Below are 15575 nucleotides of genomic sequence, written 5' to 3' on the forward strand. Positions count from 1 at the left end.
GTGTAAAGATGAACATCTCAATTACAAATAATACAAGTGAGAGGAAGATAGAATATGATTCAGGTTAAATCATCACAAAAGATATGTCAAAGCACTTTAAAACTCCACTACAAGTTTACCCTGCCTCTGAAAGGACACTTTCTTACATCACTCTCTTTCTGTCCGTGATAAATTTAGCTCACATCTAAAGAGGGTTTATCGTGATGGTTGAGTCACTGGTACTAGCAGCCAAAAACAGAATAGATAATCAGTCCTATCTCAACCTATTCCCAGAACCTTGCACAGTGCTTTCAACACCTCCACATGATGTGGGTGTTTGACGGAATTATGCTAATAACTAGCAAAGCCAAAGGCGTTTACTTTTGGGTTTAAGTCAGACAATGCTATTTGTGAGGCAGCGTTGGTCTTAAATAAAGCCCTTGGAGTTGTTCCCTTCCTGTGGACAGAACTTTTTAATGAGAAAGTGTCTGAATATGTGTAAATATTAGCTCTTTAGATCCTTTTTTGTTTGCATAGCAAATACCCTCTGTATTCTCTGTATCCGTCTGCACCACGGGGACTATCGTGAGGCCAGTTAAGAACTGAAGCATTCTTTAGAGGATAAGAGATTATCCTCCGAGTATCTCCGTGGCTGATCTTCTTGCAAATGTTTTTCGAGGGGGATGAGGAGTTATTCTCGCTACTGAATACGGGTCACTTTCACACAAGCTGCCACTGCCATCAAAGTCCTCCCCTCTCCTCTGCCTGTTTATACAGAAGGGTACAGAGCGGCAACGAGGCAGGATTGCATTTGAAGATCTGCTAATTGATGCAAACTCTGTCAGGCCAATTCCCCTCAGAGCATTTAAGGCCACGGGGAAAGAGACAAGAGAATTTCTGGCTTGGATCTCTGCTGTTAAGTTTAGAGTCTTTGTTAAGTGGTAAGTGTGTATGAATTGTATATTTGTGTGTCTGTGTGAAAAGCTGAAAGCTTCAATGCAGCTTTAGTGATTTGTGTTAAACTTTACCTTGTCTCCATCCTCTCCAGGTGGTCCAGGAGGTCCTCCAGGTCCTGGCAGACCCACAGGTCCCTGAATACCGTCTCTTCCAGCTGGTCCTTGAGGTCCTTTTTCTCCCTATAATAGGTTGTTTTGTTATAGTCCAACACCATGTTATAAGTCATCCTTAAGTTGCCTTTCTCCGTATGTCATAGTAATCTCTGGGATGTTCTTACCGGTCCACCTTTCTCTCCAGAAGGACCTGGAGGTCCCTGGGGGCCTGGACGTCCAGGAAGGCCTGTGGGTCCAGCTGGGCCAGAAGGACCACGTTCACCAGGAGAACCCTACAGCACAGACGCACAACAATATTATCAGTTATCAGACATAAGACCATTAAAGACAAAATCACAATATCCTATTTTAGACAAACTGCAAATTGGTATATTTTTGTATGGACAAGTGAGGTTGAAAGCAGAGATTCAGTCAATTGTACTCACAGCGGGGCCAGGTGGGCCGTGAGGACCCTCATTCCCTTTCAGGCCATGAGCCCCCTGCAGAACAAAAAAAATGAAGGCTTCAGAAAACAAACACATCTGTTGGGGAAGCACACATCCTGCCTTACACTGGACTCCCCGTCTTCAAACAGGCTCAGCGTGAGATGAAAAACCTCCTATAGTCCCCAAAGTGGAGGCTGAGAGAACACGGGAACAACAGTTATTTACCAAAAACGCTGCAACCATCCGTCACCTTACAAAGGAAACGTGTGAATCCCATCATTTCCGCAACCGAAAGTTAAATGAGAAGCTGCTCCTGCCAACAACTAAGTGTGGATTGCATAACAACTAGTACATGACTTTGTCAAGTTGGAATAAAAAAAATAAATAAATAAACAGCCTGGAGCAAAATGTTCCTCCGCTGAAGCCCACTCAGGGATCTGATATATCATGTCTGATTCTTGAGGTTCACCAGTCTTACAGGGATTTAATAACAGAACTATTATGCAATAACCAAGCTGTGGAAGACGTTGAACCTGTGTTGAGCTATTGTACTTAAGTGGAGTTAGAGGGCAATACTAACCACTGGGCCTGGAAGACCTCTCTCTCCGGGGAAACCTCGTGGCCCAGGAGGACCATCCTTACCCGCTGGGCCAGCAGGGCCAGGATCACCCTGTGTGATGGATGAAAACATTAGTTCTATAAATGCATGTTCCAAAATGTTGGACATTGAGGTTGCATTGATGGGAAATTAATATTGTAAGTGCTAATACAGGTATGCATTATACTGATGGGGTGCCAAATTGCTGCCTATAACACAAGATAATAATCAAAGCTTCAGGCTTCACCTTGGCTCCTTCTTTCCCTGCAGATCCAGGAAGACCCTGCTCACCAGGTGGGCCTGGGGGCCCAGGGTGGCCGCGATCTCCCATTGGTCCAGTCTCACCTGTTGGTCCCTACAATTGGAGGAAAAAATAAATACAAATAAAATCATTAACGCTACATCATAAAGCCCCATTGTAGAGGAGGTGCGAGGAAGAGAAACTACAGCGAGAGGACGGCAGGAGGAAGATAATTTAAATACAAAAAGGATGCTTCAATTTCTCCAGCCATTAGAAACCATGGCGTGGAGAAGCTGAGCATTTGCTGTGTGGGAGGACTACTAGTCATTAAGGCCACATAGCACTCCATTATCATCAATGGCATTAGCAGGGTGACTGGGAGGGAAAGTCAGTTAAACGTTCATGCATAATGGATGAAGAGCCTGATGCAAATATGCACGTGTATAAACTACACTTACAGTTCACAGCTCGTGAAATGTAGGTATGAGGATGGATGTTGTTGTGGTCGGACAAACAAAATGCAAAGAATGTGCAATGGTAAATTTAATAGTGCAAATTTCAATGCAAGTACCTCCACATGAATAGAGATTTGTATTGGCAGAGGAAGCTGTGGAACCAAATCTATACAAAAAGTTCAAGTGAAACTGTCAAGGATCATGTAAACATGATGGACAGTGATGGACAGACTCACCTGAGGTCCAACCACACCTGGAGGACCAGGAGGGCCAGTTTTGCCTTGGAATCCCTGTTCATTACGGGAGGAGAAAAAACAGGATTGTCAACAACAGCGGATTTTGTGCGAAACATAAAGAGCTGAGTAATCACACCAGTTCACTCACAGTCTCTCCTCTCTGTCCGGGATGTCCAGGCAGTCCGTCTTTCCCTGCAGGTCCCTGAAACATACCCAGACCCATGAATACACAGTACAAAGAGGATGGGTTTATGGAGGAGCAGGTACAGTGTTTGAGTTTGGACTTACAGGAGGACCCTTTGGTCCGGGGAAACCTGTTGGTCCCTGAGGCCCTGGCAGACCCTGCAACAAACCACAAATGAAAGCTGATCAATGATCATTCATCTTTTAATCGAAAGCAACACATGGTTGAAACGACTCTTGATGACTATGATTATTTGATGGTACGTACCCTCTCACCGGGAGGTCCTGATGGGCCATCATTTCCTGAGGTACCCTGAAGTTACAAAAAGATGAATTAAACTGGTGCATTTATGGACTAATGGTTGAGTGTGTTAACGAGCATGTGAAATATCTTTTACGCACCTTTGGTCCAGCTTTTCCCGTTGGTCCTCTTGGCCCTCTCTCTCCTCGAGGCCCCTTGATTCCAAAAATACAACACAATTAAAATCCTAGAAAAGCTCCTTGTATTTTATTTGTGATCTGAAAATGACTCTTTTAACATGGACATCAATATTCTGAAAATCAACCTCATTCTGAATAAGATAATATATTAATTATGAGGTTTACATGAGTTGCTAATTCTACTTATATGCCTGACTTCAAGCAGCTGGTAACTCCTGTAGGAGGTAGAGAGTGTCGTCCACTAACCAAAAGGTCGGCGGTTCGATCCTCAACTTATCACCTATATTCCAAAGTGTGCTGACAGTGTATGAATGGTGTGATGGAAAATGTGCTGTGTGACTGTGACTTGTTCTGTAAAGTGCTTTAAGTGGTTAATCAGACTGGAAAATATAAATACAGATCATTTACCATAATGCGACTAAGGTCAGAATACTCCACATATTTTAAGTGGATTATTCTTTATTCAGAGGATGAAATTATTAAGATTATCAGAAAAAGACTATTGTCTTAATCAGGTAAATATCAGAATATTAGTGTCCATGTACACATAGTCATTGTTAAGCTTCAGCATCTCCCCCCGGTTGAACCTCCACTTTGACTCAGGTGCCAAGCTTTGCCATCTGTATACAGGCACGAGTCTGCTGAGTAAGACTAACCGTTGGTCCTCTCTGTCCGCGTGGGCCAGCCTTCCCTGCTGTTCCCTGTGGACACAATGAACATGCACGATGATCAAAGCAGTGGCATCACGAAGAGGTGGAATCCTCTACAAGAGCAAATCTATTGCCAACACACATTTACAAGCAGATTTTAACGGGCAACCTCTGACATTAGCTGTTGCAATATGATCAGTATTTGTCCTCACTTATATTACATCCATTAGTAGGACAGTTTGATAAACATTAATGCACAATGTAATGGCTCTACAGAGATCTTGCAATCCCAGTGGCTGCATACAACTTTAATGAGAGAAACAATTAGATCTTTTGTGCGTTTTTTGAAGTTTCAAACAAGTGCCGTGAAACTTATTTTAATAGCACTGTTTTCCTTTCTTTGTCTGGCAGCTTGGTTTCATAAACCTCACAAATGTTTTTGTGAAGATTAAAAGCTTTGCGTGCCCTGCTGCATCCGTGGTGACAATCCATTACTCTTGCCACCGAGCTAATGGCCCATCCCTTAAACAAAGAAAATGAAACATTGCTCGGCTACCTCAAAGTGATAAACAATGCTTTTGGTGGTATGAAATGAGTTGTGTAAGTGATAATGAAGAAGGAACGCAATCGTCTTTCAGCTCTTGGTTTGAAAAAAAAAAAAAATCTTTATTTTAGATCCTATGCGACTTCCTCTAGGTTGATAAATCTGGAGCTGGGACAGGAGTTTGTCTCCACCGCTGCGCCTGTATTGATCCAGCCCTTGTAGGAATGAGAAGAATAATAAGAAGTCTATCTGACATACCCGAGTTCCTTTCTCTCCATTGGCGCCAGGGAAGCCTTGGAAACCCTGAGATCCCTGTGTGCGAGAAAGACAGCGATTAATCATCTGAGAGACAAACTGTAAATATTATATCCCTTGTTTATTCACTGACACATCCCCCGCTTATTAAATGCAAAAGGGGGACTGCATGCTCTCTGAATAAAGCAATGTTTTATTCTTGTATCAGGAGCTGAGTGCTGACACCAAAAGGCATTTTTTAAATCCCCGGCTCTTTGATCAGGGAGCTTCAAGCTTGTCCAGCAGTCAGACGACGGCTCAGCCTCAAAAACCCTCACAAATTCAGGAAGAGCAGCATTCACATGCACATGTACAGTGTGTATTTTTCAATTTGTTTTAAATGCACACAGAAATGTGTGTGTGTGTAGTTGGAATTCAGGGAAATTGTGTCCCTAATATATAACTTCGCCACAAGGGGGTCTCAATCAAAACTATTTAAAAAAAGTCCTAGTTTGATGATGTCATGAAGCAGATACATGGGAGTTTTTGGTTTCACCACCATCTCCTTGGGCTGAGTGTTCCTCCTGTGCGTTTGCACTTTACTAGGAGAGATTCAGCAACAGAACCCACAAGCAAACTGCCATAAAAATTTGCAATCCATTCTGATTGGCCAATATAAAGAGTGGAAGGGAAAAATAACTGGCTAACAGTGAGTTTCTCCTTCGTAATGAGACGTTTGCAGGGGAAGTTATCGCAGACATGAAACAATCAAAAGGTGACAAAAATGAAACGTCCTGATACCTTGAATAAAATTGGGGATTATTCTGAGTTTGAATATTAGTTTGGATAATTTTAATATACATGTCAAACTATATAACATGGGCTGGGTCGTTTTCAGACATTTTAATGAAGAATTGTTTCATATCATATTGATAGTATCATTTAGCGATAGCTTACCTTTGGTCCTTGTCTTCCTGGATATCCTGGCAACCCAGGAACTCCAAGTTTACCCTGTAAATGAGAAATGTGTTATTAGATTTCATCGAAAGGCTACACCAGCTGCTGACAGCTGCACTTCCAGAAGGTTAGGAAAAATTCTAAAAAACATACAACTCAATGGTAAAAATTGACGCCCATGGTGAGGGTCAAACTCCAAAGGTGCTGGATCCTACAGTTCCCATAATGCAAGTCAATAAGTTAATCTCCTCAGCCAAATTCTTTCAAACTGCACAACTCTAGTGAGTAACACAAATCCAGATTAACCTTAACACCAAAAAGCTCATTCCAGATCCATGGAGTTTACTGGCTGAGCAGTTTTTTGGTTTAATGCCTGTATCATGTAATTCAATACGATGTGATGCTTTTGATACATAAAATATATTAAACACTTACTAATAATGTGGCATTGTATATGAACTGTTATTTTTACAGGGTATTGGTAATGAAAAAATAATCAGATGTTTTATACAATGTTGCTCCTCCTGAGCATGTAAACCATTAGAATATTGGTTTTATTCCAGTAGTAAAAACTACATATATTGTGCAAAAGAGGCTGGAAAACAAAACCGCATTTACAAACTGTTTTCAAGACAATATTTACCTTTAGTGAAAGACAATAAGAGGGAGTGTTATCTAGAAGAATAAATGTTTTTCATTCCTTTACCCCAAAAAAAACGGTTTTCAATTTCACAATAGACAATGATGAGAACTGAATCCATTTTCTGCTCCCAGTTGGTTTCTGCACAGCAGCAGAGAAAAATCAGTTGCCAGACTGATCGGTAAAACAATTTTCCTTGTTAAGCCCCGCTGAGCCATCATCCTCGATCAAACAAGCCTGATGATACAAAATAACTACCAGGGATTTTATTCTATTTTATCAGCCCGAGTAGAATTTAGTCAGAGTACTCGTGGGATATCCCGTCTTTATAGTTACAGGAGCCAAACTCTCAAAAGGAGCTTACCTTCTCTCCAGTAGTTCCAAGAGGACCAGCATCTCCCGGGAGACCTGAGCGACCCTTCGGCCCCTCTGGACCATCTTCTCCTCTGGATCCTGCTGGTCCAAGCTCTCCCTGGAAAACACGAAGAGCACAAGCAACAAATATCACATGCCTTGTTCTTAAACACAACTATTATGTACTGTTATCTTTAGGTCTGAACACATATATTTGTAACTGAATAGCTTGTATGGACATTGTCATTGTCCTTTAAGCCAAGTGGAATTTCAATTTTTACAACCAAGTTTTGATTAAAAGGAAGCATTTTTTTTTACTTCCCATTAAATACATTTTTCTTTCATTAAAACATTCATTATTTCCACTAATGTTTGATGTTTGCATGTCAGGAGAGAGGGTCTTCAATATGTTTCTACACCCATTACAGCCACTGAAAGTAACAAAGTAGTAGAATAGCCTGAAATACAGTATTGCATATTAGCGAGACAGGTGATAAGAATGTCTATTGTATTTTGCAGATGCTAATGCACAGCCTGGTGCACCCATACACTGTGAATGAAGGTGGATAATATGACAGCTCCACAAAAGTGAAGCCAAAGTGTTAAGATCGCCACCTGGTGGCTTAGTGTAGTTGTAGGTCAAACTCCACCTCCTCTATGTTAGTGAATGGGACATGGGCCGAGCTAAAAGATCACACATCAGATACATTTATGTTAAAGTGTTAATTTGTCTGATAAGTTTGCTGTTAATTTGTTAATTGATGCTATAAAAATGGTGTGAATTGTCTTGATTGACAGCTGAGACTAACACACGATTGGCCGAGTGCGTGTTTCAGCGGGACCTTGCTACAGTGGCTCCATTCCCCGATCACTACTGCACCACTACTTCTGGCTTCCATAATACATTACTGCGCAGGATGGCTGCGATCCTATCTGGGATATTTTGACCTAATTTCAGGATATTGGGAGGAAGTGGAGACACATCATACATCTTCCTTTTCAGTCGCGTGGTGAATTGATCAAAACATTGCTTTACAGCAACATCTGTGGTGAGAAACTAAAGATCTGAACAACCTACTCTATGTTTTCAGTCAATGGGGGGGGCATTTTCTGCAGCATGGAACTGCTACATTTATTTCGGGTTAATATATGGGGCTATAGTCCTATCCTCACGTGGCAGGAAATAACTCACACTGTATTAAATCATTCCTTTACAACCACACAATCTTATTCATATTCATTTGGGTCACATGGGGAGTTGGGTAACAGGATTTCTTGATTAGCGAGCAGGTCTGTCCTCTCTGGGCAATTCAGGTCACCCCCTTTTTTAAAACGGTTGAGTGTGATGTTGCTTATGGAGTCAAGTCGGGCTATTTTCCCTCGCTGCCTGCCCCTCAAAGCAGTTAGCAATCCTATTATGGCTGCTCTCTGTAAGTGTGCTCCCCTTCGAGCAGGACACACGCTAAATGATAGAGTACAAACTCGCGCTGACAACCAGTCTCTGCAGCGGAGACCCAGTGGTGTATGAAAGGTATCTAGTTAAAGGGCTGGTGCACAGCTACACATGCACCCGAGTGCGCGCGCAAACACCCACACTCAAGTGCACTGCGCACATGAAACGGCGTCAAGCAAACTGTACTTGACTCGCACCGGCAAGCTCATCAAAGACAACACCTTAAATTGAGCACTTGCATGCACGCACACACACTTTCCATAGGCACGCTGACAACTTAGTCATTGAGATTCTAGTCCATGTGCGTCTCCTCCAGAACAGAGGGCCTCCTCAAATCTTTGCTTTCATCTGGATCTGCTGCATCGCCAGAGGAAAACAGGCTGGAGCCCCATGTCCCTCTCTTAGGCTTGAAGGGGTTTAAATGGCATTGATTTCTCCTTGCTCTATAGACAGCCTGGTCAGGGTTTGGGTGTTTGATGTCTGAAGTAGGGGCCTGGTTCAAGTTATGTTTCTCACTGTGGAAAAAGGTGGTACGACTTGACAGTGTAAACCTCTAATGCAGTTTACAGAAGGGAGCTGGTTGATGGGTGAACCTGTCAAACTTGTGCTTAAAGTTGCTGTATTTTGGACGGACTGGGAAATGGCACGGGGGGAATAGGAAAGAGTTGAGAACTGCTCGCGTAAACACAATCGCAGGGGCACACACTAAAAGAGGCCATTGGGAACAACTTGTGTTTGCTTATTACCCACAATTCCATTGCGGTGAGAGGCATGGGCCCAAAGGGGGCTAACATGTAAAGTAAAACCTAGCCCCAAAAACTAACCACAATGCAGAAGTTAGAGTTATCCAATTAGCTTGATATATTTGATGATGCTTCTGACAGAAGTGATTGACACATGAACAAAGACAACTTACCCTGTCGCCCTTGATACCCATATCTCCCTTGAAGCCCGGGAAGCCGTCTTCTCCCTAGGAAGAGAGTAAAGAGAGATGAGGATGTAACGAAGAAATAATTTGATAATACAGATGTTGGAACCGTTTGTGGTTTGTATTCATGCGCAGACACACACTCAAAGGCAAGTACACACACACACACACACACACAGATATATGGAGTCTTGGCAAGATCCCCTGTTGCCATAGAAACTCTTGATTGCTTTTTTTCCCTTCTGTGAGCCAGCGAAACTCGGATGCGTTTTACAGGATTTCATTGACATTATCATTGGTATGAAAAACTACCACCACTCATCATCATCATCTCCTTATTGTCTCTCTTAATGTTATTTACAATTCATACAAATAGTTTAATGTATCGTAAGTCAACAGGCGGTGCACTCTTACCTTTTCACCCTTGTGTCCCTTAAGGCCGCGTACACCATCAGCTCCCTGTGATGCAAGACCAGACAGACGTTACAGGCCAGTACAGTGCAAAAGAGACTAAGTTGGGGGGGGGGGTGCATTTCACAGTACTAAGTGCAACTGTGACATGAAGATACTCACACCAGTGTGATGGATACAGTTGTTTTTTTTTCCAAAATAAAATCAGGAAAGGTATCTGATGCAACAAACTGTCACTGCTTTCCCCCCCCTATCAAACGAGTGAGCTATGGAGGATAAACCCTGAGGGATGCATTTAGATGTGTTTGGTCTCCTTATTGTCGCTCTCTTAACATCTTCATAGACGGTGAAGATACTTAAGATGCTTTCAGACATGCTGCATGTGAGAACGCAAAAGTAATATGCTGCTTTCAGACATGTATTTTCTGCAAATTTCTGCAAAAGTGTAAACGCATATATCCGAGTGAGAGGCTCCGGATTACTTGCTGACTTTCTCTGCATAGCCCCTGGTATAAAGTCTGTATGAAGTCAGGAGAATTCGATGTTAGAACAAAGCAGGGGATGCCCTGCTGGACTCAATGCGAGCTGACACTCTGTGTCTTAAAAAAGTCATGTGATCTCCACAGCGGAATTAATACGTCTGAGAATAGAGCAATGAAATGTGTGAAAACATGTACAGTGGACAGAGAGTCCAGATCTAATTCTGTGGACATTCTCCTGGAATTCATGAAAACAGCTTTAGTTGCAAATCAAGCCACTTGTGGGATCCCCTCTATGTGGAAGCTTTTAATGATCGGATCAGTCACACCCTTCTACAAGGAATTACTGTATTTGATGGGATTTCTTTTGTCGTGGTTTCATCAGCTTCTAATGACACCAAAAAAAGAGAAGAGCTGTTTGCCCTGAGCTGTTATCAGTCTGTGTCTAATGGGCGCTAAATGATGTAAGATCTGAGAAGTTGATGCTCCTGTCTTAATCTTTGCATCACTGAGATACTTCTTAAGTCTTTTTAACAAAGAAAGAGGCTATTTAACAATTAATACAGCTCCTCTTTGAAGGGAGTGTAATTTAGCTGGAAACTGTGGCTTTTAACTTGTTACACAACTTTTCACAAAATCATGGTCGGTTGGACAAACCTTGGAATAATAATAAGCTTCTTTTTTTTTCAGAGGACCTTCAATGAAAGTGGTAAACAATTAGCCTCTAACAGTTGGTAATTGCAAAAGCACAAGGACAGGACAATATTACACGTGAATTTCTTACTAGATGATGATGAACTCACCTTCACGCCTCGGGGCCCAGGATAACCAATGGGTCCTTGAGGTCCTGCAGGGCCCTGGGGTGAAAGATATTTGGTGAGAGCTTGTAACACACACAAATACATCACACAAGTACACCCACAATGGGAGTGTTACTGTACATTACTGCAAATTGTGTGAACTCAGACAATGCTCCAAAAGTAAGACGTTGAAGTTACCATGTGTCCTTTGTCTCCATTAGGCCCCTCCTTTCCAGGGTGACCCTATGAATTATTAAGAGAAATATTATTGCATCTCATTTCAGGATAATTACCACCATAAATACTACAACACCCACTATAACCCGAGGATTAGGTTGTTAAACTACTGGAGGACATATCAAACCGCAAAATTGGAGGCGGAACCTTTTACAGTTCAATCTCATTTGAGATTTTCATCCTTTAATGCACAGTGTTGTTGAGGCGCCAGCGGATATTACTGGACTCTAAAAGCCAAGACTGCTGCTCTGAGATTTGTATAAAACAAAAGGGACAAGACACAAAAAACGCATCTAATACACACATGGATGTCTGAAAAAAAAAAAACTGTTGGAAGGAAATTGATTTCACTCTCATGAGACAAAGGAGCTGTGCAAAGCCTCTGATGGGTTTTAAGTGATGTGTGAGAGAGGGAGGAGGAGGAAAGAGACACGAGAGAGGACAGGGATGAGGAGCAGGGAGAGAGCATTGAGAGTGAGAGAGAGAACATTGCAGTCGATTGCAGATGTATCCTCTCTTTCGCTTTCCTGTCGTCTACTAAATCCCCCATTTTCAAACCATCTCCCTGTGTCTTTTTCTTTCAGGACAGTTATTTATATTTCACAGCCTCTCTTATCTCCTGTCCCTTTAGGGGCAACCTTGTGGCTTCCGAGACACAGCTGCCATCAGTGCACGTGTCTTTCTTCTGTGCAGAGATGGGAAGGAGCGTGTTTGCATGTATGTGTCTGTGTGGGCGGGTTGCTCCACTGTTACACATCTGTTGTGGCATACATATGGTTCAGTCTAATAAACATCTCGCTGAGCATGTTCAGCGGTTTTCAAACATTAAGATTGTATGTAGTGCTTCAGAAATGTTGTTTTACCAGAGTTATGCCGATTCTTAATTGATTTTTAAAAGACAGAGAGGGAGAAAAAGAGCAGCTGCTCCACTTGTATACATTTCTTTTGGATCTGTGTTGTATAAACTCACCGGTGGACCATCAGCTCCTGGCATTCCTGGCAAGCCTGGCTTTCCAGTAGGACCCTGGACAGAAGACGACAAGTTGTTTTGTTGTTAGGTTGCAAATAAGACATCACAAAGTAAGACAAGACAAGACAAGGAGATGAAGGGTCATAAAAGTCAGACTTTTATGACCCTTCATCTCCTTGTCTCGAGTCCACAGCCATACTGGCAGCGCACAATGTTGCTTGGAGCTACACACTAAGATCATCTTGCTTGTACGCTCCAGGAAACAATGCTAACATTCAATATTTAGCGTGCTAATGTTTCCGACGTGGTAATTAACATAAATGTGTAACTGAGGCCGATGGCGACAAGTTTTGCTATTAATTAAAGCGAAGGGGTCACATGGGTATGTGGGTAAAGAAAGCGTTCTTTGTAATTATCGTTTGTATAACTTCAGCCACGGTTTCGGTAAAACATGACAATGTAGACTAGCAACATTTAGAAATGCTTCTGTCTTTGTATCAAAGGTTTATTGATGTATTGTCTGTGTTTTGATGGTACCTGGGCAACAGATTCCTAATTTGTACCAGTGTTTTCAAATCACTCTTTCCCTCACTCTATTATATTACATCAAATACCACAGCTTTCTCATGTTTCATCTACAACCAGGAGAAACAACACCTGCATTATTCATTCTCAGATTCCAGCTGTTCAATAATAAACTGAATACCCGCTGGCAAATGTCCTTTAGCAGAAATTGGATTAAAATTGATCGGGATTAAAATCTCTGTACTGTCTACAATGCTTCTCTCTGCGTTGGGGAAGGGGACGTGTTTGTTTAATATTGTGACAAGCATTTGGAATCTGAGGGAATTTTTCTCTTTTGGGAACTGCTGATTTCCTCTCTCTGATCTTGTAAGGTTTCAATCTCACTATCTAAATTGCCTTAGGAAAATGTGTGCTGTGATTTGGCGCGACACAAGCAGGTAAGTAAATTGATATTCAACTGAATAAGACGGAAGCTTTTAATTCATGCAGATGAATGAGTGTCTCTTGCCATTTAATAGCTGTGGGATCCGTATTATTCACATTTTATTAATCCATCAGTTTTTTAGTCTCTGTGGATTAGCAGGAACTACATATTTCACATTAGTTACAGTCAATAATCATGTCATATCTTACCTTCTCTCCTGGGGGCCCGATGGCTCCCTGGGGCCCTCCAAGTCCCTGTAGAGAGGATACAAAAGGCTCAGGACATTGTATTTGATGGATGAGATAAATAAATGGAATGTCAGACAGACCGTTTATCACTGACCTGGGCACCTGGGTTTCCTTGCTGTCCAGGAGGTCCTGGCTCTCCTTGAGGTCCCTGAAAAAGACATGAGGCTAATTTTAGAAATCTCATTATAAATACATAGATTGATTACTGTATTTACACGAGTAAAACGTCTGAGGGTTATCTGTTGCTTCAAATGGTCGATGAAAAGTTAGGTGTTGCTCTGAAGAGAAATAAATTAAAACTGTCCAACTACGCATCACTGGATTATTATACTCCTGTTCCTAAATAGGCCACAACTTTTTAGCAAATAACACAATAGCTTGCTCTGACTCGTAGCAGAAGATGCACACACACTAACGCCTAGTACACAATCTCACACCTTCCCTAATGAAAGAAACTGCTGAACCACAAACACCTCCCCTGTGAGAAAACTGGCTATCAATTACGCTGTTCCAGACAACAGACAAGCTGCTCCAGCCAGGTATTTTCTCATTACGGCCAGACGCTACCAGAAATTGACCCGGAGAAATCCAACTGGCAGTGGTGGACTGCTTAAATGGATCTAAATACAGCCGCTCTGTTCTTCATTAACCGTTAAGTATCCTCTGATTGTAACACTGTGTGTGTGTGTGTGTGTGTGTGTCTGTGTGGTTTAGAGAGGACACACAAGGCTGTTTTGCAGATTTGAGGGTGAAATAAACAAATGTTTAAAACAGATGTATTTTGGGGATTCTGTGATGGCTGTGTGGGTAGTTTTTTGTGGGGTTTTATTTTGAAAATGAATGGTCTACTGTATAATTAAAGTGTAACTTCTTCCTTCAGTTTAGGATTAAGTGTCTCTGCCTGGAAATTCAAAAAATGCCTTGAGAACGCACTGCTGGGAGGGTGTTGACTTTTTCAAATATATATACAAATGAAAGGACGGTTGACTCCATGTAAAAATTGGCCAAGACGATATGGATATGAACCACCAGGTGGCGTTATGAGCCAAGTTCAACCAATTAACGTAGATTTCTTTATATATTTGATAATAAATGTGATATTACAACCAGTGTTAATGTATTTCATCAGACAAGAGTCATATAATTTAGTTTACAGCTAAGAAACACATACAAGTGGAGAGTATCTCTTCAATTGACAACTTCATCAATTACAGCTTTACTTACAATGTTTCCTTTGGGTCCAGAGTGACCATCCATTCCAGTGACACCCTGCAGCAGATGAGATGAACACAACATTCAGCAGATGCATATCAAACCATACTGAACCAATGTGAGGTCTCTACATCCTGCAATGGCAAATTAGACAGAGTCGCTGTATTGATGCACACTGTCCATGTTAAATTAAATCTGTTGAAACAATAAAAACAATTGTTTTGGACATTTGTCTGAAGTACTGACGTTAAACTCAATAACGTACGCTTTTTGTCTACACTGTCTGCTACATATTGAGTTTTGTATCTTCCTGTGGGTGCTGTTCGCTGCATCTTTTGCTCCCACTGCCTATGAGATCATAAAAAATAGATTCCGCTCTCTGAAACAGTAAATCTGTGGTGGGTATGAAAAGGTGAGAGGAGGACATGGGGACTCACAGGGGGTCCGGAAGGTCCCTGAGGTCCCTTTGGTCCGAGCAAACCACGGGGCCCCTAGGAAAGAAAAGGAAATGACACTGAGAATGATATCACACCTGTGAAAGAAATGATGAATTATTGAACATGTTCGGCTAAATCAAGTTTCAAAATTATACTCCAGGAAGCAACGCGACTCCCCAAATGTCCTTGAGGATATTCTGCAGAGTAATTTATTTTTTTTGAGGGGAAAGCTTAAAGCCCCTTTCTTTTCCCCCCTCTACTACACATGCATTCCCCACAGCTAGGCCTATCAAACAATGCTTTGAATTTCTGGGCTTTGGCTCGCAGCTACAGTTACCTAACAAGACGTGTAGTCCTGGCAAGAGTAAATTCAAACCAATGTAGCACACCCTGGTGGACAAAATCAATTATAACAGGGGGATATAAAAGGCTATCTGATGGTTT

At 41.9% G+C, this 15575-nt stretch overlaps 1 protein-coding gene across 2 annotated transcripts in view; it reads right to left on the reverse strand.

The window, feature by feature from the left end:
- col5a1 (procollagen, type V, alpha 1) overlaps nucleotides 1-15575 on the reverse strand; it is a 76291-nt gene that overhangs the window by 15695 nt on the left and 45021 nt on the right. For both annotated transcript variants that reach the window (XM_035184173.2, XM_047344377.1), the window contains exons 21-43: nucleotides 15132-15185; nucleotides 14707-14751; nucleotides 13577-13630; nucleotides 13444-13488; nucleotides 12286-12339; nucleotides 11277-11321; nucleotides 11082-11135; nucleotides 9803-9847; nucleotides 9377-9430; nucleotides 7018-7125; nucleotides 6014-6067; nucleotides 5081-5134; nucleotides 4285-4329; nucleotides 3590-3643; nucleotides 3456-3500; nucleotides 3293-3346; nucleotides 3153-3206; nucleotides 3005-3058; nucleotides 2320-2427; nucleotides 2055-2144; nucleotides 1475-1528; nucleotides 1214-1321; nucleotides 1008-1115 (exon numbers count right to left, since the gene is read on the reverse strand). In XM_035184173.2, coding sequence (XP_035040064.2) covers nucleotides 1008-1115; nucleotides 1214-1321; nucleotides 1475-1528; nucleotides 2055-2144; nucleotides 2320-2427; nucleotides 3005-3058; nucleotides 3153-3206; nucleotides 3293-3346; nucleotides 3456-3500; nucleotides 3590-3643; nucleotides 4285-4329; nucleotides 5081-5134; nucleotides 6014-6067; nucleotides 7018-7125; nucleotides 9377-9430; nucleotides 9803-9847; nucleotides 11082-11135; nucleotides 11277-11321; nucleotides 12286-12339; nucleotides 13444-13488; nucleotides 13577-13630; nucleotides 14707-14751; nucleotides 15132-15185 — 1440 coding nt within the window. The remainder of the gene's footprint in view (nucleotides 1-1007; nucleotides 1116-1213; nucleotides 1322-1474; nucleotides 1529-2054; nucleotides 2145-2319; nucleotides 2428-3004; nucleotides 3059-3152; nucleotides 3207-3292; nucleotides 3347-3455; nucleotides 3501-3589; nucleotides 3644-4284; nucleotides 4330-5080; nucleotides 5135-6013; nucleotides 6068-7017; nucleotides 7126-9376; nucleotides 9431-9802; nucleotides 9848-11081; nucleotides 11136-11276; nucleotides 11322-12285; nucleotides 12340-13443; nucleotides 13489-13576; nucleotides 13631-14706; nucleotides 14752-15131; nucleotides 15186-15575) is intronic.

The sequence above is a fragment of the Hippoglossus stenolepis genome, chromosome 18, assembly GCF_022539355.2.
Source record: "Hippoglossus stenolepis isolate QCI-W04-F060 chromosome 18, HSTE1.2, whole genome shotgun sequence".
Taxonomy (NCBI): Eukaryota; Metazoa; Chordata; class Actinopteri; order Pleuronectiformes; family Pleuronectidae; genus Hippoglossus; species Hippoglossus stenolepis.